The sequence below is a fragment of the Lytechinus variegatus genome, chromosome 5 (assembly GCF_018143015.1).
Source record: "Lytechinus variegatus isolate NC3 chromosome 5, Lvar_3.0, whole genome shotgun sequence".
NCBI classification, from domain to species: domain Eukaryota; kingdom Metazoa; phylum Echinodermata; class Echinoidea; order Temnopleuroida; family Toxopneustidae; genus Lytechinus; species Lytechinus variegatus.
The window spans coordinates 25,431,399-25,455,152 of NC_054744.1; the positions used below are offsets into that span (position 1 = coordinate 25,431,399).

Genomic DNA, 23,754 nt, shown 5'->3' on the forward strand with positions numbered 1-23,754 from the left:
TCTTTTAACAAAATTATTTTTTAGTTTCAAAGGACTCACTCATTTCAGTTGCATTTTCCATTCAGGTGGTTCTGCACTATTATCCATATACATCGTTTGGTTAATGCGATTTGAAAATCCACCGTAAATCGAATCAACTTTTACACCGTCCATTACTATTAATATATATATAAAGAGAGAGAGAGAGAGGGAGAGATAGATAGATAGATATAGCCTATCAAAATGATCAAATAATCAAAGGTGCACAATTCTGAAACGCTGAATATGCATGGTATACATCAGACCTGGAAAATCATTATAATTGTACTGGAACATATGGTGTCATCCAAAGGCAATCGATATCTCTCCAGTTAAGACAGTTCAATACAAATAATGCAATACTTATTATCATTTTACCATAGTTTGCATGGAAGTGGAAAACTGCGTAGTCCTAATTATTAATTGCAAAGTGGAGCGTGAAATGTGATAGTAGCAGCAGACTGTTGTTATTATCTCCCGTGTCATTGTTATTCTATTCTACTACTATTATTGTTTAAATCACATATTTCACGTTAAACAACCTAATTATAATTACTCCTTTGCACTGTTGTATAGTAATGCACACTCTAAAAAACGAAAAGCTAATTTAGCTCTTAAAGAGCGTGACTGCACTTCAAAGTGCTGATTTGTCTAGTTCAAATTTCAACCAGAAAAATCAGCACTCTGAAGTGCAGTGACTATAAACGCTCTTTAAGAACTAAATTAGCCCTTCATTTTTTAGAGTGCACTTATACATAGGGCCTATGAATTACTTGTATATAAATCGGAGGGGATCTTATTGTCATTATTCTAATTAATAAATAAAGATTTGTTCATATAGGTACCACTGAAGCAGCAGATAATCAATCAAAATAAAAATCCTTGAATCTGTCATAAAATTCGTATAGGCGTTCCTTTATTTTGCTCATGTGCAATCAAAATACAACAGATTGTTATCATGCAACGTAGTAAAGTGCTTCAATCTACAGTGCGTATATCAATAAAAGTTTACACTTTGAAAAAGCCTTGGGAATTAAAAAATATACAAGATGTGGGTAATTCTTTTACATATAATGTTGGGTTTGGGTATCATCTTTCCAATAAAAGTAAGAGTTTTGACAGAATGTTACACTTGAGTGAGCACTGTAAGCACAACCTTTACCATTTTTCTGCCAGCTGGATCTGAGGATATAACTGAATCTGAACAAAAGTTTATATCAGACATCTCCAGCATTTTTTCGCTAAATTTTTATCATTTAATGTTGGTTTACATTTCATTTTCATGTAATAGTTGTTTCTCCACACTTTTTCCGAGCTTGACAATGATTAACAAAATGAAAATCAAGTCTCAGCTGTTTCATGTAAATCACTACTCAGTGTAAAGCAAATATCGTCACGATGGCATCGGTGTGTGGGGGAGTGGGGTGGGGCGCAATTAACTTTTCAAAGTGTATTGGGCAAAGAAACAAATTAAAAAAGGTAAAAGATATCTTCAAATCAATTTTATTAGCTAAATTTCACGTGTTCTTCATGATTAAGGTCTACTTTTATTCGCATAACTATTTCAAAGTTCTGCGCAAATCATTTTTCACTAACTTTTCAAAAGTAAGTGGTGCTCACTCATGCGGAAATATTTTTCGACAGTTATATCGTCATTTGCTTAAATGGATATGTACCAATGTTAAAATGAGGAAAATCTTCAGGATATTACAAATGTACAAACCTTTTTTTTTGATACGCACTGTATATTACCGGGCAAGCCTCTGACGGGATTGAGGTTAAAAGACACTTCGTCTTTTTTGCCTATATAATGACATTCGTTAGTAAACCGGGTAGCGTTTCATCAATATCTTTGTCTGACAAGTTGTCAGATCTGACAGCTTTTCTTGATTTTGATTGGCTGACAATCACAGTTCCTGTGGTAACTGGCGGATAAAATAAGTCTTGTCGGACAAAACGTCCGACATGTCTTTTCATGAAACACTACCCAGACCTCCAAATGACAGGAGACCATACGACTAATTTTTCAAGCTAATCTTCATTGTTACGCAATAATGGTAACATGAAAAGGCAAATGGAAATCTAATACGATACACCCGAATTATTCAGCATATGATGCATGATGCGAGGAAATAAGTAGGCTCATGTGAATTTTTTTTGTCTGTCTCTTTGTAAAAATTATAACTGAGGAAATGGAGGATCTACTATCAAAAGAACAACTTACTAATGAGCATCTTACAAAATTGTATCATCAAACTGATGATCAAGTATTATTTTAGTATATTAATTTTGCCATGATTTTTATTTCATCATAAATCAACACTTAAAAATGTTGTGACATAATTTTTATTTTATTTCGATACGGTACGTATATCAGCCAAAGGCTCTTCTTCAGAACATACCATTCAGGAAACACATGATATTGTGATATCGGAAGTAATATCACGTGTATTATTACCAGTATTTACCGTGATGCATCCTAACGAATGATTCCCTAGTTCAATATTATGTAAAGGGACGGAACTAGTTTTTTTTCCTTGGCAAGGAGGGGTTTGACTGAGAAATTAAGCGAGCAAAAGAAAAAAGGCTTTGACCAAATGAAAGTCGTTTTGGTACCAAGAAATTTGAAAAGCAAATAAAAAAACACTGAAAAAAGGCTTTCACTACAAAATGGTTGGCACCAAATGGAGAATATTACTTTATTTACTTGGTAGCCCAAGGGGGAGGGGGGGGTAGATCCCCTCCTCCGTAGATCCGCCGATGGTGTTCTAAAGTAAATCGCACCGCACTGTCATGCCTTACGCCTGAATATACTTTTGAAAATATTTACATGATTACGATTTTAGGACAGATGACAAATGGAATAACGTTTTGTTCCATCTGTTGCAAAATGCATTGTCCGATTTGTTCATTACAAAATATTTTCATGCATGCGTGCACGATGCATGGGTAGTTGTTTTTAAACCACGATAATGCATTCTTTTCATTACCCGCTGTGAAGTGACGGTATTGGGAATTGATATGCTCTGCATCGTTTTCCGATTTGAATAAAAGCATACATTTTAGTAGTAATGATTTGACATTTTGATTCATGGCCCTGTGCATGGGCGGAAATCCCAGGGGTGTCCCCCTACTATTTTTCGGTCTGTTATGATGGAGAAAAATACATCACTTCACAATTGTAATAATACATGTATTTTGGACTAAAATGACCTTACATTTTGGGTGAAAACTTTTTTTTTTGCTTGTCAATATTTTGGGGTTAAAATTGCCTTACCATTTTGGGTGATAACCTTTTTTTTCAAATTTTCCAGGCCCTGGTCCCCCCTACCTTTGGGGACAGATTTCTATCCATGGACGTGTGACCAAACATGGCATGTTGCTTCTCCTGTGTTTTCACATGACTTACGATCCATATTATGAAGAATGTAATCATGTCCTATTATGTTTTATCCTATTAGAGGGGAATTATGGAAATCCATCGGTGTCATAATTTTTCTACAGGAAATTTGCAAAATGTCCTTTGTAAACAAAGGTGAACACACCGATTTTTTAAGAAAGCGATGAATGTATGAATATACGTATCTAGAAAAAAAAATTGGAGTAAAGATGTCTATTAGTTGTTGACTTTACTGGCTTTCCATAGTTGCGATCGATCGGGTCAATTGCAACTCTTTGTAAGACAGGCCCCAGATTTCTATAAAGAGACCTGCCTTTAAATTCATTACTTACACTTTTGTCCATCTATCCCATTTTGCTCAGTAAACCTAGTGGTTCTGACTCTCGTTTCTCAATCAAAAGGTCATTGGTTTGAATCTCTGTAATGGCCTGCTTTCTTTCAGCAAGAAATTTACCCGTATCGAAATATACTCAACCCAGGTGAGGTGAATTGATACCCCGCTGTATTCATTGACAATGCTGGGAGCACAGCTCTGGCTGATGCTGGGAAATAACAATAGTGCGCCCGGGAATATTTATATAGAAATGGCGCTATTAATGTCCATTATTATTACCATCAGCGATTTAATGATATTGCGATTATTATTATTATTATTATGTTTATTATCATTTTATTATTATCATTATTATGATTTTATTATTATCGGTATTATCATAATTATTATATTTATCATTATTATTATTGTTATTATTATTATTATTAGTCTTATTATTATTATCATGCGTCATTAAATGGTGTGTTACGCTTTGCGAATATTTTCTGTCATCATTAACGTACACCAGGTGGCTGTCGTGTTATAGTCGAAGGAAAAGGGAAACGCAATCCTGACATTTACTTTCAGAAGCAAAATCAACACTGAATATAAATATAGTCGATTTCAAGCTAATAATTGACAAAATAAAGTACTTGTATGAATTAGAACGACGTTTGCACACACTCACACAGACACATAATTTATTTAGTGAGTACACATTTTGCACGTGTTTCTCGTTGACAGAGTATCTCGGAGTTTTAATGTGACTGACCATATTAATATACTGATGATAATGATCAGTTTCAATTTTATTTTTATTTTTTTAATTGAGAAGACAATTTTGATAGCCGGGGTGGATCCAGCTGAGGCCATGATGGCCCCTGAATGTTTCGCGCAATATTTCCAAAACGCAAAAAGATAGCGCCGCAAGCTTTTATGCCTTTTTTAAGTCTTGCCCAACTTTTGAGACCAAATTTGCGACATTTTGTACTTGTGTACAAAGTCTACGGGAGATGAAATTCATAAAAGGATGATTACTTTGTGATTCTAATTGGTCTACTTGATGAATTTAGGGTTTGATTTAGTTGTTGAATGGTCTGTAATAATTTTCATTGAAAAAAATATACAAAACAAAAAAGAAAAATATAGAAAGAATTTCTAAAAACAAAGAAATACATAAGGGAAAAGTTTGCATTTGCTATTTTTCTTTGTGGAAAACTTTAAATTAGATTACATAAAATACATATGGATGAGGAGAAGATTCGAAGTGAAATTGAGTGTTCAATATATAAATAATGTTTTTGAAGAATACATTTGCATATTTTATTCATTTTTAATAAAAAGTTATTATTTTCAGATTTTTTTATACTGTCTTGTAGTTTATGTGGTAAGGAATGTGGTGCCGAATTTCGGCGCGATCGCGTTAACGGAAGCAGAGATCAAATAGCCAAGTCCTTTAGGCTGTGTTCACATAGAAGTATACTATTCGGGTATACGGTGCACGTTTTCGAGGGCATGCGAATAGCTTGAATCGAACGATAGGATTTCCCCGGTGGGGTCATTCAATATGACATGGGGACCGCATGACCGTTACCAAAATCGCGGGAAAAGGGGTCAATTTCAAGGAACGTCCGCGGACAGAACACTCCTCGAAGTAGTAAAAATAGGGGTGCTCCGACCGTCCTCGATCTGATGGAAATAGGGGTCAGGAAAAAGGGGAGAACGATTACGGGAAGTAAAATCCGTCACCAAGTCACCAGCCGCAGAGGGCGCGCACATCATGCTCTGTATCTTTATATGGACAACTCTACATTTATTTTTACAAAGAATTCTACCGTTACTTTTCTTATTTTTCAAGAAAAATAAAGTTCTTTTGTATCAGTATGACTTGGCTCTTGGTCATCTTTAAGGACTGAGCACTCTGACGCCTGTGTTGCAATTTCCTCTAATGAGGAAAGGGTGTTAAATGCCGTCCTTGAAATACGGTAAATAGGGGTAAATTTGCGAAATGGGCAAAAGTGTCCTTACAATCTTATAATTAGGGGTGTTTCAAGGTACCATTTTATGGCAATTTTGTCCTTGTTTTGCGTGAAAATAGGGGGGTAAATTTCACAAAATGTCCTTGAAATTGACTGCAATAGGGGGTCACTTGCATTTGTGGTAACGGTCATACGTGTCCCCCTCTGCGGCTGAGTGACCCCACCGGGAGGATTTCCTAATACCGGGTCACATGAGAGGGCACTATACGAAAATGCCGTATAGCTGCGTATAGTATAGTATAGTAGGAATCGTACTTGTTCGATTTTCGTGCAGCGTATATACAGACGTGGCAGGTGGTGTTCTGAATTTTCCTATAATATTTACTGTGTGCGTTGGGTAAATGAGGCAAGTTCAAATGAAGTGATTTCTTGGTACTCGTTTTATTGGAATTTCTTAGCACATGCGTCATATTTAAGTTATCCAACACTTCAGAGTTTATCTCATGCACATGCTGTGTGATTTATGTGGGCTCTGCATTTTTCGTTCTGTCTTTTTTTTACCTTGAAATGACTGAAGATAAAAGGTCAAAAATGTCCGCAGCGAAGGCTACTTGAGCTATGTTGTTGTAAATATTCATATCTATTCTAGCTATGTTGTTGTAAATATTCATATCTGAATGACACGCGCCTTAAAACCCAAGCGAACAACAACAACATTGTGTATCGCTGAGTCATGATTTTAATTAATTACTTAATTATTATTCTTATAATAAGTCGATAATAATGTGGAAATAGATTTCATTCAAGAAAATATTGTTTATAAAGTAATTTATTTATTATTTCACTTTTGCTTTCATTTCACAGAGCTGGGATGGGGGAGTAGAATCAAGCTCCCCCCTAAAAATGACGTCATCAAAGCAAAAATAGGAATGATTGATAAAATCAATTAGGCTGATACAGGTTTGAAATCTTAAAATATAAATTTGGAAACATAACTGCAGTATTTCCAATAACATTCCTCAACCCCCCACCCCAAAAAAATAAAATGTTAGTTTTTAGTTTGTAAAATCATATGGCTCAAATAAGCCCATCTCGACGGACTAGCTGAACTAACACCATTTAAAAAAAAATCATTAAAAGTTGTATTAAATAGAAGTTTAATAATTTGCAGAGGTGACTTCGTCTAAAGTATCCATTTTGAATATTAAAGTAGGACACGCGTGCTACCTTTATGTGACCCGCCATACCCGTATAGCGTATTGCGAATAGAGTATCGTATACTTCTATGTGTACCCAGCCTTAGGGTTCAGACTGAACTAAATCCTGATTTTACGTTTACAAACAAGATTTAATACATCCCAATACATACATACAATACATACAATACATACAATTGCGAAGCTCTTTTCTTTGGGGGGGGGGGGAGAGATTTCACGGTACTTGAAAATTGAATATTCTAAGAACTTTGCTGTTGTTGTTGTTTTGATCGTGAACAATAATAACTGATGAATAATAACTACCTATTTCCACTCCGATTCAAATTTGATAATCTTCTTGAAGTTTCATCTTAGTTATTGACCTCCCTTGCATCATTATTTTGCCATGTTTGAAATGCATAGCGGTATTTATTTGTTCCATGTACTTTCTATTGAGACTCAGTCTTATTCTAGAATGATAGCGAGAATGACTCTTGTCTCTGATTGGGATAATGATTATACTGTTCATTCAAATTCCAAATCAGATTATCTAACCATCTTTTATGATGCTTAAAATGATAATCATTGTTTGACATACTTAGATACAGTTCATTGCCTCTTCGCAAACGTTAATGAATCTGCAGCTGCTTATAGGTCCTTACATTATCATCTCGTGATGGTCAACATGCATGACGATATCTTTGTTCTATTACATGTAGTCTTATCCTGGAATAACAGAGAGTCAGGCTGTTTTCGACTCCAGTTTAGGATAATGGTATTGCTGTCCATTTAGATTCCAAATAAGATTAATCATCTTTTATGATGTCCAACTTGGTGGTCGTTGTTATATGACTTACAGAAAAGTTCACTTAGCTGTTTGAAATACTTTTACCTACTTATATATGCTTATAGGTCATCCTATTATTATGATGGTCAACATGCATGACGATATCTCTGTTCTGTGTATTTATGTTCTGTGGGGATGATAGAGACTATTTTTTTACATTCTCAATAGGATGATGATAACTGTCCAGCAGCCTACTATACAAATTGCCCCTAATCAGATCGCAAAAAAAAAGAGCTGCCAGATATGTATCTGGAATTTCTGACTATCAAATTGCGAGCGGGAATGCATTGATAAATCAACTCTCCTGGCAAACTATTGACCAACGTCGAGATTATTTTCTGGCAATTCTCATGTACAAGTGTATAAGGGGCGTTGCCCCTCCCCGCTTATCAAATGAAATTGAAAGGTTCTTCGATCGCCATGGCATGAACACTAGGAATGCAAATTCACTAAATGTAGTATTACCCAAACCTAATATATCCCTATTTAAACAATCCTTTAAATATGCCGGAGCAGTAACTTGGAACAAACTCCCGGAAGACATCCAGAATGCCATTTCTGTTGAAAGTTTCAAACATCATTACAAGAAATTTCGCTTAAATCTAAAACAATTATTTAACTGTTCTTTCTACTTTGATCCATATATATCTGTAGTATTGATACTATTAGCATGATTGCCAAATGAGACAAATCTACTAATTATCAATGTGTCTGGATTTCCTATGAGTATTAATATTGTTACGACTCTTTAAATTGAGACCCATTCCTGTCTTGATATCGATGTATAAAACCTCATTCTTTTTTCCTTCACTTCTTTTTACTATGAGATAAATCTTCCTAATTGTTCCCTTTTTCTGATTTTTCATTCTTAGCATTATTTTTTTTTAAATCTTGCTGTTTATAATTACATGTATTCCTCATTATTTGTAATCTTTCCTTGTGATATGTGCATACTTTCTTTATGCAGGACCATTATGTATACTTTCCTTTTCTTCTGTTATTACATAAAATCATACTTGTTCCATTTTTTCAGATATGTTTGAATAATGTGTCTCCTTTATAATGAAAAAAAGTTGCAGCAACGATTATCTAATGAGCTAAATAAATTATCAATTCATTTTTTTTAGTTCTTGGTATAGAAAAAATTGAATAAACCCAATGTCATATAATGAAATACAAAAGAACAAGTGGGGATAAGACATCAATTGCCTTATTGAATATTCATGAAGACATGCCTAGAACTGTTTCACCGAAATAAATGCAAATCTTTGAAATGCCAAACTTTTTTTAATTCCTTGTCCGATTTTGTTCAAACTTTCAGTGTTTTGTTTGTCTGATTTGTCTTTATGTGTTTAAATCACTCCATTTTCAGCCTGGAGCATTCCTCAAACGATCAGCCATGCAGAAAATATTTTGTTAACTGTAAGATAGTTTTTGTGGGAAACCGGTGAAAACACGTATGTTTCATGAAATTATGGAAATACAAGCATTGTTTCGAAGGAATATAACTTCGTTATTTCTTGACCATTTTCTGCGATTTAGCTATCAAATTAAAGAAAAGATATTGAACTTTTTTGCATGTGATTTTCTTTTTAAAATTTTGATACCCCCGCCAAATGACTTTTGCTATCCTTTCTTCAAATTGTTTTTTGTCTCACCTGCATAGCAGAGTGAGACAATAGGCGCCGCTTTTCCGCGGCGGCGTCAACATCAAATCTTAACCTGAGGTTAAGTTTTTGAAATGACATCATAACTTAGAAAGTATATGGACCTAGTTCATGAAACTTGGCCATAAGATTAATCAAGTATTACTGAACATCCTATTAGAGTTTCATGTCACATGACTAAGGTCAAAGGTCGTTTAGGGTCAATGAACTTAGACCATGTTAGAGGAATCAACATCGAAATCTTAACCTGAGGTTAAGTTTTTGAAATGTCATCATAACTTAGAAAATATATGGACCTAGTTCATGAAACTTGGACATAAGGTTAATCAATTATCACTGAACATCCTGCGCGAGTTTTATGTCACATGACCAAAGTCAAAGGTCATTTAGGGTCAATGAACTTTGGCCGATTTGGGGGTATCTGTTGAATTCTCATCATAACTTTAAAAGTTTATGGATCTGATTCATGAAACATGGACATAATAGTAATCAAGCATCACTGAACATTTTGTGCAAGTTTCAGGTCTCATGATTAAGGTCAAAAGTCATTTAGGGTCAATGAACTTTGGCCGAATTGGGGGTATCTGTTGAATTACCATCATAACTTTGAAAGTTTATTGGTCTAGTTCGTTAAACTTGGACATTAGAGTAATCAAGTATCACTGAACATCCTTTGCGCATTTCAGGTCACATGACCAAGGTCAAAGGTCAATGAACTTTGGCCGAATTGGGTGTATCTGTTGAATTACCATCATAACTTTGAAAGTTTATGGATCTGATTCATGAATCTTGGACATAAGAGTAATCAAGTATCCCTGAAATTCCTGTGCGAGTTTTAAGTCACATGATCAAGGTCAAAGGTCACGTAAGGTCAATGAACTTTGGCCATGTTGGGTTTTTTTTTGTTGAATAACTATCATATCTCTGTAAGTTTATTGGTCTAGTTCATAAAAAGTGGACAGAAGAGTAACCATGTATCACTGAACATCTTGAGCGTTAGTTAGAGTAGTTTTCGAAGTCAGCACTGCTGCTATATTACGTGATGCAGGTCAGACGGCCAGAGGCATTCCACTTGTACTTACTTATGCGTGGATGAAAAATCTTGTATGTTATACCAGCTGATAGGCAACATTCTAGTCGGGATCAAAATATTTTTGCTAAATACAAAAGTATAAAATGAAATGAAAATGTATCTCTCTTTTACTAAAATTTTATAAACCAATATTGTTCGTTAACGGCTATGTAATTACTGAATGAAATTATTCTTTTGTAAAGTTTGTAATCGTGGGTTGTGCATGATAATCCCTGATCATCGCCGCACTGTAATTAGAGCAAATGCGAATAAATTATAATTATTATACGATTTATGAGTTCTCCCGATGTTCTGGTATTTCTAATGGAGGAGCTATTGCCATATAAGACATGTTTCAGTTATCAGGTTTTGTGGTAGAGTTAGAGTTAGAGGAAATAAACAGCAATCTATCATCCAAAATTTAAGCCCAAAGGAAAATAAATGGTACGAAAAAATGTCTATTAAATTTACAATTGTCACAAGGAAAATAAACGAAAGAAATTGAATATTGTACTTTTTACATTTCTACACCGAAATAGCTACTACCACAATGCGTAATGTTATGCTGATAGCATAAAGAAAAAGAAACAATATAAAGAAGGATTATTATGATAATGATATACTACTACTACTACTACTACTACTAATACTACTACTTCTACTACAATACTACTACTACTACTACTACTACTACTACTTCTTCTTCTTCTTCTTCGTATAGTACTTCTACTACTTCTAAAATAGAAATGCCATTAATAGTTGTGAAAAGAAAGTTGTATTTTGTTCATCTTTTCTATATCTCTAGCGTCAAATATATTACAACATAGAAATTTCCTCCAAAATAAAATCCACCAACATTGCATAAAGGAAATAGGAAGCAGATCGCCTGGAGATAAGTTTCCATTTGAAAATAAATCCTGGAAGAGAGTATGATAGGAATTCCTTTCGGAAGGTATCCATGGAAACTGATTAAAAAAAATCATTTCGGACCTTCCAGAATGTTTTGGTTTTGTACATGCCGAAACATCGTTTACGGTTTAATAATGAAGAACATGAAGAAATGTTATCATTTTTTTATCACCATTCTTATTTTAATTGTTACAATTTTACTATCTTTGTCACTAGTGTATTTTGGCAGTAGTAGTAGTAGTAGTAGTAGTAGTAAAAGTAGTAGAAGTAGTAGTAGTAGAAGTAGTAGTAGTGTAGTATAGTAGTAGCTGCAGTAGAAGTAGTATAGTCGTAGTAGTCGAAGTAGTAGTGCAGCATATTAAAAGTAGTAGTAGTATTACTAGTAGTAGTAGTAGTAGTACTAGTAGTAGTAGTAGTAGTAGTAGTAGTAGTAGTAGTAGTAGTAGTAGTAGTAGTAGTAGTAGTAGTAGTAGTAGTAGTAGTAGTAGTAGTACTAGTAGTAGTAGTAGTAGTAGTAGTAGTAGTAGTAGTAGTACTAGTAGTAGTAGTAGTAGTAGTAGTAGTAGTAGTAGTAGTAGTAGTAGTAGTAGTAGTAGTAGCAGTAGTAGTAGTAGTAGTAGCAGTAGTAGTAGTAGTAGTAGTAGTAGTAGTAGTAGTAGTAGTAGTAGTAGCAGTAGTAGTAGTAGTAGTATTACTAGTAGTAGTAGTAGTAGTAGTAGTAGTAGTAGTAGTAGTAGTAGTAGTAGCAGTAGTAGTAGTAGTAGTAGTAGTAGTAGTAGTAGTAGTAGTAGTAGTAGTAGTAGTAGCAGTAGTAGTAGTAGTAGTAGTAGTAGTAGTAGTAGTAGTAGTAGTAGTAGTAGTAGTAGTAGTATTACTAGTAGTAGTAGTAGCAGTAGTAGTAGTAGTAGTAGTAGTAGTAGTATTACTAGTAGTAGTAGTAGTAGTAGTAGTAGTAGTAGTAGTAGTAGTAGTAGTAGTAGTAGTAGTAGTAGTAGTAGTAGTAGTAGTACTAGTAGTAGTAGTAGTAGTAGTAGTAGTAGTAGTAGTAGTAGTAGTAGTAGTAGTAGTAGTAGTAGTAGTAGTAGCAGCAGTAGTATAGTATCGTTTTTATTATAACAATTATGTTATTATCAGGATTGCATTATGAATGTTACAGTTTCCGTTGCTGCGGTCATTGATGTCATAAATCACTTCTAAAACTCTTTGCCCGCTTTGTTTGACTATACATTTTACAGGGAACTGCCAACTTGGACTCAAGTCACATTTCATCCAAAATACAAACATCGTGCATTAAGTCCATTGTAAATACGCAAGTACATAATCATAGTGATAAATCGCATTGTATAGTGTACACACAATATCATCTCTACAATCAAAAGTTGTGAGTTGAATTAGCCTAGTCCATGCTAAACTCCTCTGATAGTTGTAATCTAAAATTAATGTGGTGTAGGAGCTAGGGTTTAAGTCCATGGCGGGCATTATCATACATTACTCTTTTTTAATGTTATCTTAGTATAAAGTAGTACACTTATAAAACAAATCAGTCAAATTGACTATACCAGTAGTCAGCTGGGAGCAACTGATATGGCAATCACTGATATTCACATTTCTGACATATATTCCAGTCAGAAATAACTCCGTTCTAGTAAAATATGACTAGAAAATAGTCATATATGACTAGAATAACAGTTGCACCCAGCTGACCCTATAACTAGTCATTATTGACTGATTTGTTTTTAGAGTGTAGCTTAATGATTAAAATGTTATTCCGATGTATAATTATGTGTTTCCCTTTCTTTCACCCTCACCTCCCACCCCCCCCCCCCCCCCTCTCTCTCTCTCTACCTCTCTATGTATTTTGCTATCCTTTTCCCTCTTTCTCCTCTCAGATACGGAAGATAGAGGTTATGACGGGAGTTCGATCCATGATGATCAACCCTACCATAACCCTGATGATAAAATTAACTGTACTGAGAGGAGCATCATTAACTTCCCTCTTCATCTCTTCAATCGAGAGCAACGACGCCATGGAGCCGTCATCATCCACGTCATCGTCATGGCTTACATGTTCGCCTCTCTCGGCATCGTTTGCGAAGAATATTTCATGCCTGCCTTAGAAGTTATCTGCGAAGGTACCCTTCCCATTATTTTCTTGCCTTATTTTATTTCCATTAGCGGATTTTCATTATCTATACATGTATATTCCCGTTAATCGCAATCATTGCATTTTACTCTCAGTACATGTAATACCATGGTCACATTTGCTCTACGGCGGCCATTTCACAGCCGTTTCAACATTTTTTTGTACCAACTACATATAGGTGGTTTGAATTGAAATTAATAAAACGGCTGTTGTCGACTCGCCGTACGGCCGCCGGAGATCAAAAGTGACCAAGGTATAAATAGGCGGGTACCCCACTATTTCGAATGTCGCAACTCTTCAGCTGTATCATCAAACGTTTTCCAGGTGTTCCAACAGTTGATACGTACGATCACCTCGTTCACGGTTCTACTTGCAAATTTAGTTACTAGTCGATTTGACAGTCTCATAGGCTCAATACACCAACCTAGAAATGTTCTTTCCGATGAAGTTTTTTTCTTGATTCGTGTTCCTAAGGGGTCCTAGAACAAATTCAGCTTGGTTGCCAAAAGTTGCCGTTTGGGCAATTTTGCTAATTTGCATAAATCCAAAATGGCCGCCAGATGCCATCTTGAAAACCTAACTTTTGAACCCCTGTCCACAAAATGATGAGTAATGACTCATTTTAGGGGTTCAGAGATGTGTAGAACTGATTTCTGTAATCATTTTTGCAATATAAGGTCATCTTCAGGTCAAATCCAAGATGGCCGCCATATGCAATCTTGAAAAATTGACTTTTGTTCCCCTTGCCCAAGAATGACGGGTAATACCTCTACTTAGGGGTTTTGGGGTGTGCAGAATCCAATTCCGCTTTCTATTTTGCAATATAATGTCATCTTCAGGTCAAATCCAAGATGGCCGCCATATGACACCATCTTGAAATATCAATTTTTGAACCCTTTGCCCCAGAATCATGCATAATAACTCTATTCATGAGTCATTAGGTATGTTGATTCAATTCATGTAGTTATTTTGCACAAAGGATAATCTTCAGATAAAATCCAAGATGGCCGCCAACCGCCATCTTGAAAAATTACTGTCTGAGGCTTATACGTGTTAGAACTAATGTAAAGGGATTTCAGTAAGATACTCATTTCTTTTATTAATTCTCAAGTTTTTGTCCCAGAATCATGAATAATATCCCTCTTTTCGTGAGTTATTTGGTATGTTTATTCAATGTCTGTTCATAATTTTGCAATGTAGGATCATCTCCAGGTCAAAATAATCCAACCTGACCACTAAACGCCATATTAAGAAAAAAAACTACTTCCGAGACTATTGAACCTTGAAGAAGTGCTGTCCCTAATAAGGTTGTTGCTATGTATTGGAGCTCATGTAAGGGGATTTCAGTGAGAATGATTCATTTCTTTTAATCACTCCATTTTTAGTTTGAGGTCAAGTCATGTCTAAGATGGTCAGATGGTTGATAGATTTCGTCATTAACCGCTTACTTTAGAATTAAACCATTCAAGGTTTGGGCTATGATTTCGGGAGTTTTGATCCCTTTTTTTTATTTCTGTGCAACCATACTTTTCCAGTGAAATGACTTTAAAGTATTATTTGCCTAGGAGGAAGGCTAGGGCAGCATCTCTATATAAACGTGTCTCAGCGCCATCCTCCTTCATCTGTAAAAATTTGCTCTAGAGACTGCCACTCTAGAGTGGAGCTCTATAGTCACTCTCGAAAATGTAAGGCCTAGCGCTACACCATCGTCTTTTAAGGCGAACTGATGCCTACCAATCATTGGACACATTGATTTAGAAAAATAATATTGATAAAACACTTTCAAATTGAAATAAGACCCTAAAAGCCTCTTCAGTACAAAGGTATGAATGGACCTTAAAAAATGGAAATGGATAGCCCAAACCTAAAGAGGATTCATTCTAAGTTGAGCAATTAATGTTGAAATGAACTTGAGAATTAATAAAAGAAATGAGTATTCTTACTGAAATCCCTTTACATTAGTTTTAACACGTATAAGCCTCAGACAGTAATTTTTCAAGATGGCGGTTGGCGGCCATCTTGGATTTGATCTGAAGATTATCTTTTGTGCAAAATAACTACATGAATTGAATTAACATACCTAATGACTCATGAATAGAGTTATTATTCATGATTCTGGGGCAAAGGGTTCAACAATTGATATTTCAAGATGGCGTCATATGGCGGCCATCTTGGATTTGACCTGAAGATGACATTATATTGCAAAATAGAAAGCAGAAATGGATTCTGCACACCCCAAAACCCCTAAATAGAGGTATTACTCGTCATTTTTGGGCAAGGGGAACACAAGTCAATTTTTCAAGATTGCATATGGCGGCCATCTTGGATTTGACCTAAAGATGACCTTATATTGCAAAAATGATTACAGAAATCAGTTCTACACATCTCTAAACCCCTAAAACGAGTCATTACTCATCATTTTGTGGACAGTAGTTCAAAAGTTAGGTTTTCAAGATGGCATCTGGCGGCCATTTTGGATTTATGCAAATTAGCAAAATTGCCCAAACGGCAACTTTTGGCAACCAAGCTGAATTTGTTCTAGGACCCCATAGGAACACGAATCAAGAAAAAAACTTCAAAGAACATTTCTAGGTTCGGAAAATGTCAAATCGACTATACGTGTTTATATATATATATATATATAAATGAACATTTATATCCTGATGACAAGGTAATATGCCAGTTATTCAAATACAAAAAAGCTGTTTGAAAAATATTATACAACCCAGTCTACCATACGAATCTTCCTGTAGTTGTTTAACAGTTTAGACAGCTATCCTTAATTCATTGGGAATTGAATATTACAAATTAAACTTTGTTGTTTATCAATTTAAACAGTTAAACAACTACGTTATTTAAACAACTACGTTAACGTTCATGTAGTAAAACAGTGTTGTATAAAAAAAAACCAACAGCGTGTTTAGTAAGAATATAGATTCAATAGTAGTCGAATCAATTAGGATATTTATTCATGATTATCAAAGTTGATTGAAGTTATTGGCCATTCTTTCTTTACAGGGGCGGAAATCTCTCCCAAAAGGTAGGGGGGACAAGGGTCTGGAAAATTTGACAAGCAAAAAAAAAGGCTATTACCTAAAATTTAAGATCATTTCGACGAAAATATATTTGACAAGCAAAAAAAAGAAAAAGAAAAAAAAGGAGAAAAAAAAGTCATCTCGTCCCAAAACGCACGTTTTATTCCCATTTTGAGTTATATATTTCTTAGCATCACCAAATGCCCAAAATAGTAGGGGGGACATTTGATATTGTGTCCCCCCCTACTGTTTTGAGTAGGGGGGACACGTCCCCCTGTCCCTCCTGATGGGATTTCCGCCCATGTTTCTTTAAGCAACTTCTGACACTAAATATTCGAAATGAAATAAGGTCATGTATGTGTAGGCCCGTAACAAGTTGTCTCTTAGAATATTATTATAAGCTTCATACGCTGTTGCTTCTTCTAAAGCTCATTTCAAGTGCACTTAAAAATCAGTAACCGACCTGATTTTTGAGAAAAAAATATTGTAGAATACGTATAACTGCCAATGATAATGTAAGTCAAGAGCATTTCATGCAGCGGCATGATGTCTCATATGCGCTTTACAGATTATGTCGTATACACAGTAAATACACCATAATCGTAGAGTAGTTGTTTAACAATTTGAACAGCCATGCTTAATTTGTTGAGAATTATATATCAAAAATTAAACTTTAAGACTTCAAACACATTGAATTGTTTAAACAACTACTGTACCTATTTTAACAGAGAATGATACGGTCCAGAATTTGAAAATCATGGACCATCTTTATCTATTATGCTACAACAAGAGCGGATTTTAGTCCCAATGATGAGACTGACTTGTACATTCTTAGAAAAATGTGTTCTAGGCTTTTCCCGTATATTTGGAACCTTTAAAGGATTCCCTAAATGTTACCTTAAACAACCACTTTAAAACATTTTGGGGATCTTTAAAAAAAACAGAAGAAATTAATGTTCCCATAGTATATTTTTCTCTCGTTTCGATAGCATTATTGTCATGATTGTATGGAGGTGTTTACATAAAATACCTTACTTTTCCAATAGTAGTTCAATCATACCGCCCTTTCACACGGGGGCGGAAATCTCTCCCAAAAAGTAGGGGGTAAGGGGCTGGAAAATTTGACAAGCAAAAAACAAGAAGGGTTATCATCCCCAAATTCAAGGTCATTTTGACGAAAATAAATTTGACAAGCAAAAAAAAAGAAAAGAAAAAGGTTATCATCCCAAAAGGAAGGTCATCTCGTCCTATAAAATACACGTTTTTCTTTCGATTTTGAATGATGTATTTCTTACCAATGTAGACCACAAATAATAGTAGGGGGGACATTTTATATTGTGCCACCCCCTACTATTTTGAGTAGGGGGCACATCCCCCTGGGATTTCCGCCCATGCTTTCACACGGTAAAAAAAATCGTAATTTGAATTATGATTCCAGTGAAAAATAAGGCTAATAAAGTTTTAACACGTGTGAAACTTGGGGCCTTTTCACACGTGGATCTTGAATCATCATTGTAATGATTGCTATTGTAATCGTGGTTTTGATTAGCGTTCGTGATTTTAATCATGTTCTAGTTTGGTTTCACACGTGCTTAATAAGCGTCACTAGCCTTATTTTTCACTGGAATCATCATTCAAATTACTTTTTTTTTACTTTGTGTGTGAGAGAGCGGTAGGGCATGATAAGAATCACGAACGCCTGCGATCATGATTGCAATTATGATTCAAGATTCACGTGCGAAAAGGCCCTAAGTCAATTATAGTGCTTAATCACCACAATCTTCATAATAAAAGCATTTGTTTACATATATTTTTGCATGATTGTTACCATCATTGCTATAACGTAATATTAATTTACATCTTGGAGATTTAATTGAAAGCACAATCAATGTATACCAGCACGAAAGCAGATGCTAATTCTAATGAACGTGGTTGTGTACTTGAAGCACTCTCGTTCAAACGGATCCTCTCACTTAATATCTTATTTCAGGGATTAGCTGGTATTAATCTACAAACAAGAAAAACAAAGACCTGGGTCCCGTAACACAAAGGTTAGCGATTGATCGTCCACATGATTTTTACGATTGATTGTACGTACATTGTACTCAGTGCAATCAGTCGTAGAATAATGTTCTACCCCCGGGTTCTACCACAAATGCTAAGCTTTGTGTTATGGGCCCCTGTAGTCTACCGACGCAGATATTTTACTATCACAGTAGGAAGTTAGAGAAAAACAAATGAACAAGTGAAGGCCTGCAGATATGGCATATGCAGACAGTCCATCTCGGCGTCTTTCGAGACGGATCTTTTCTTTTAACATCAGCAGCGTGACAGGTTTAACCTTGCTCAAAGGAAAGGTTAAACGCCATGTCACAGAAAGCCCGTCGCCGGCCCGTCGCACGGCCTGCGCGTTAATAAGTTGATTGGTCAAACGTGAAGAAAAAAAGGATCGGTGTTTCGTTGTGCGCCCAACTCCTGTCAGGATTTGGAAAAGAATATTCACGAGCTTGCAACGAATGCATCACGCGTTGCTGACGTGCTGCGCGTATACAGACCGTACATAGATCGCATTTATTAAAACTCCCAACGATTGCACTACGTGTTTCAAGCGTGTTCGACGAACGGCCAGTGCATGCACTGTGCGCTCAGCGTATAGTCCGCAAACAACATACACAGTCTCGTGACTGTGAAATTTGGTTACCGCTAGGAACACACAAGGAGAACGTTGGGTGCGCTAGAGAATCCGTTCAGCACTCGTCCAACTCGCTGCATATATGTTTGCTGTCACATTATGACAATCATAATGTGACTCTGTATGCATGGATTCACTGACACTTAATGGAGAGGTAATCTCTTTCAAGTGTGTGAAAGCTCCACTAAGGTGTGGCCAAAAGTGTGATTTTTCGGGAAAATGACCACCGTCCTGAAATGTGGCCGTCACATTCCTTTATTGGACAAAAATATCAATTTATATCGGATAGGGTATATGGTATATATTATTAAACCTTTTCCTTTAAGTAAAAATACAAAAAGGATCACTTTGTCCACCAAACGGTAATTTTAGTATGTATATTGAACCCCATTTTTGGGGTCAACATCTATTGACGGCTGGATGAAAGTGATGTGGAAGGGGATGCTTTGCGCGCTTATAATTATACCCGAGACAAACACGATAGACACAGGCCACGTTACCGCTAGGAACACGCAAGGAGAACGTTGGGTGCGCTAGAGACCCGTTCAGCACTCATCCAACCCGCTGCATGTTTGCTAAGAGAGCGTTAAAAACACGTTATGTGCGCGTTTTATGTGCGCTAGTTGTTCGCTGCCGAATTGTTACGAATAGCAAACGTACATGTCGTCTGTCTGGCGTTTGGTCTAGTGCGCTGTGCGCATGTAATGTGTCGAGCTCTGCGCACTATTTTTGAGCATGCCAAAAATCTCGACGCACAAGCAGATGGCGTCGAACAGATAACGTTGGTCTAACGCGCTTGACGAACGCTTAACGCACAATGACGCACATATAGCGAATGAACTGGCTAAAACTGCAAAATTTCAATGCGCTGGCTGTGTGCCCTTGTTCGACGCGCCTTTGTGACATCAGCGTGTCAACTACTGAACTACAAATAATACCTCTGTCACATAACTCTACGGCGGCCGTACGGCGAGTCGAAAACAGCTGTTTTATTAATTTTCAATCAAACCACCGGTATGTAGCTGGTAAAAAAAACCCGGCTGTTTTCGACTCGCCGTAGAGCAACTGTGACCGAGGTATAAGCGCTGTTGAAAAATAGATATGATTATCTTCATCGTCATCTGATTGATGGAATGAATAATTGTTGGATTAATTAATCGATATTTATTCACTTGATTTGATTGATTGAATGATTGATTGATTGATAAGTTTACGATTTACTGCTATGAGGACTGTTTATTTAATAGATGTAAAGGTCAGACAAATACACAAAAGAGCATTATTAACTGCCAACAATCGAAAGTATAACCCTTAAATACCTTGATCTGTTGATAATGATTAAAAATCTGTATCATAACTAGAGATGCTAGGCGGATCGCGCATGCATGTATCCCCGAACCCACCGCGTCATCCGCCATTAAGATTATAGAGCTCACACAGAAATTTGACAAATAATATACAATTATCATGGCGACAATGACCCTGCCCATATTTTGATTGATGACAAAAAATTTGACGCAGCAGCGTGACTCTGCAGAACCTAAAGTAAAGTATCACCTGTTGGGGAATACAATTATAGAGTAATCTGGATATATTTTGTAAACCTAACCCTAAGACCCCCACCAAAAATGATATGCATCTTAGCTTAAGCTGCTAATATTGCTTCTGTGTGCCAACTGTTATGACAAACTGGAAAAAGCAGAAGTTACAGGGTTTACCAAATTGTCCACAAAAAATGGATACCTTGGCTCCACCCACTCCAAAATCATTAGGCGACTTTGCTTCACCATAATGGACCTTCATGACAATTTTGAAGATGATCGAAGAAGAAATGCAGCTAGTAGAGCGCTCAGAAGGACATCTCTGCTATTTCACAAAAAAAAATCTAATTACCATAGCAACGATGTCTCCCCACACCAAAATCAATAGGCGGTAACCATAATGGACCTTCATGCTACATTTGAGGATGATCGGGGAAGAATTGCAGCTGGTAGAGCGCTCACAAGGACATCTCTGCTATTTCCACAAAAATTCGTTACCAAGACAACGATGTCTCCGCCCACACTCAAATTAATAGGCGGCTTTGCTTTACCATGATGACCTTCATGTCACATTTGAAGATGATCGGAAAAGTAATGCAGCTGGTAGAGTGCTCACAAGGACATCTCTGCTGTTTCAAAAAAACTTTTGTTACCATGGCAACGATGTCTCCCCCACATCTAAATCAATAGGCGGCCTTGCTTGTTATCATGGCAACGATGTCTCAGCCCACATCAATATTGATAGGCGGCTTTGCTATACCATACTCGACCTTCATGCCAAACTTGAAGATGATCGGAGAAGAAATGCAGCTGATAGAGCGCTCAAAAGGAAATCTCTGCGGCGGTGCGACGAGGCCAAATCCGTAAAATCCTCCGAACTCTGTTCGGGGGATACAATTAGAAAGAGATTAATTGAGTTTTCCAAAAGGAAAGGGGATGAAAGTTTCACATCTGAATTATTTTTAAAAGACAACACTTATGACTTAATAGGGCTATCAGAAACCTGGTCACATGAATATGAACATATTTCTAATGATTTAATTACAATAAATGGATATAATCTAGACAGAAATGATCGAGGTCTTTGTTGCTATATACGTAGCAATATATCATATACAGGAAGAAATGACCTAAAATATGGCGAACTTGAACTTTATGGCTTGAAATTAAGCCTAGAAACGAGACCAGCATTTTCGTTGGTACAATCTACAGACAGCTCAGTGCCTCAGTTGCTTTTTTTTCGATCCACTTAAAAGTAATCTTGATAAAGTCACTGCCTTTCCTGATCGAATTTTATTACTTGGTGATCTCAATTGTAACATGTTAACAACAAATTCTTTATCCAAAAGGCTAAATGAATGAGGGAGCTTGGTTGGACTAAATCAACTAATCCAACAACCAACCCGAGTGACACCAATTAGTACCCTAATCGACTTTATACTCGCCTCTGATTCCTTTGGTACACTACAATGGTCGATCGATAGGGCTCAGTGACCACTCGTTGGTTTATTAACCAACCATTAACAAAGGTTTCTGCCAGTAGGCCTATATACGTTCACGCCCAAAAAGATTCGTTTTAGATGTTTTTGTGCCTTATAGACGAAAATGCTTTTCTCAGTGACTTAGGTGCCATTGATTGTGATGAATTGTTAGAAGCCCAAAATGATGTTTACTTCAAATGGAAAACATTTCGTTGTTATTCGACCTAATCCTTGGATTAACACTCAGTACATTGAAATTGCAAGATAAATAGACTTTAACTGAAAAGGTTTAACAAGACCAGAGATTCCATCTATTTTAGCAGATTTAAAAGTTATAGAAATAAAGCCAATATCCTCAATAAAAAGTTTAAGTTCAAGTCGACCCGAGAAAAATGTTGATTTGAATAAAGAGAGGAAAATCAAACAAGCATAACACTGAAAAATTTATCAAAATCGGATGCAATATTTGAAAGTTATGGCATTTTCAGGTTTCGCTTATTTTAGAGTTATATGCACAACGAAGTGACATGCAATCGAAGGAGTCAATGATGTCCATCACTCACTATTTCTTTTGTTTTTTATCGTTTGAATTATATACTATTTCAATTTTTACAAATTTGACACTAGGGACCATCATAGCCGAACCATAAAATGTTAAAACAATGGAAACACCACATGTTCGGGGAGGAATAAAACTTTGTTTCACAGAACAATGGGGAGTGAATTAGAATATTTTGTATTTCATGTAATAAAATACAAAAGATATAGTGAGTGGATGATGTGAGTGATGTGGATGATGATCAGTCCCTTTATTTGCATACCGACCAGGATGTACATACTGCTCTGTGAAACTAAGCAAAACTTTAAGATGTCATAACTTTCTTATTTTACATCCGATTTTAATGACTTTTTCAGTGTTGCGCTTGTTGGAATTTTCTCCTTCTATTCAAAGCAATTTTTATTAAACCTCCCTAAACCAGAAAAAAGATAACAAGAAACGTTCCCTTTTTCATATTGCAACCAAACTTTTCAACTCCCTACCACTTCATATCCCAACATCCCCTTCCCTACAAATCTTCAAAAGACGCCTTAGACAAAACCAGACACATTGAACAAATTTTCTATGTAACCATAATGACCACTGTCTTATCGTGTATGTTTTTTTTTTCGTTACTTGTAATGATGTATCTTTGTATTTATTTTTTATATTTTTTTCATACTTGTTTCATTTTTTTTTCTATGGAAACCGTTGTCTTTATATATTTTCATTCACTGTTTATATTTCTGTATTTGTCTATATGTCATGTTTATCATGTATGTATATTTTGACAGGGCTCCCTTGTAAAGTAGACCATATGGCTTAAATGGGACAACCCCATTCAAAACGGGAATACATACATCAATAGGGCGTTTTCGCAATCATTTCGCAGACGCGTTCTATAACGCATAAAATCTTTTGTC

General features: G+C 35.9%; 1 protein-coding gene across 1 annotated transcript in view; it reads left to right on the forward strand.

Annotated features, from left to right (window-relative positions):
- The window catches only part of LOC121415807 (sodium/potassium/calcium exchanger 3-like), a 41,771-nt gene that overhangs the window by 768 nt on the left and 17,249 nt on the right, over nt 1-23,754 (forward strand). The window contains exon 2 of the mRNA XM_041609138.1: nt 13,291-13,533. Coding sequence (XP_041465072.1) covers nt 13,291-13,533 — 243 coding nt within the window. The remainder of the gene's footprint in view (nt 1-13,290; nt 13,534-23,754) is intronic.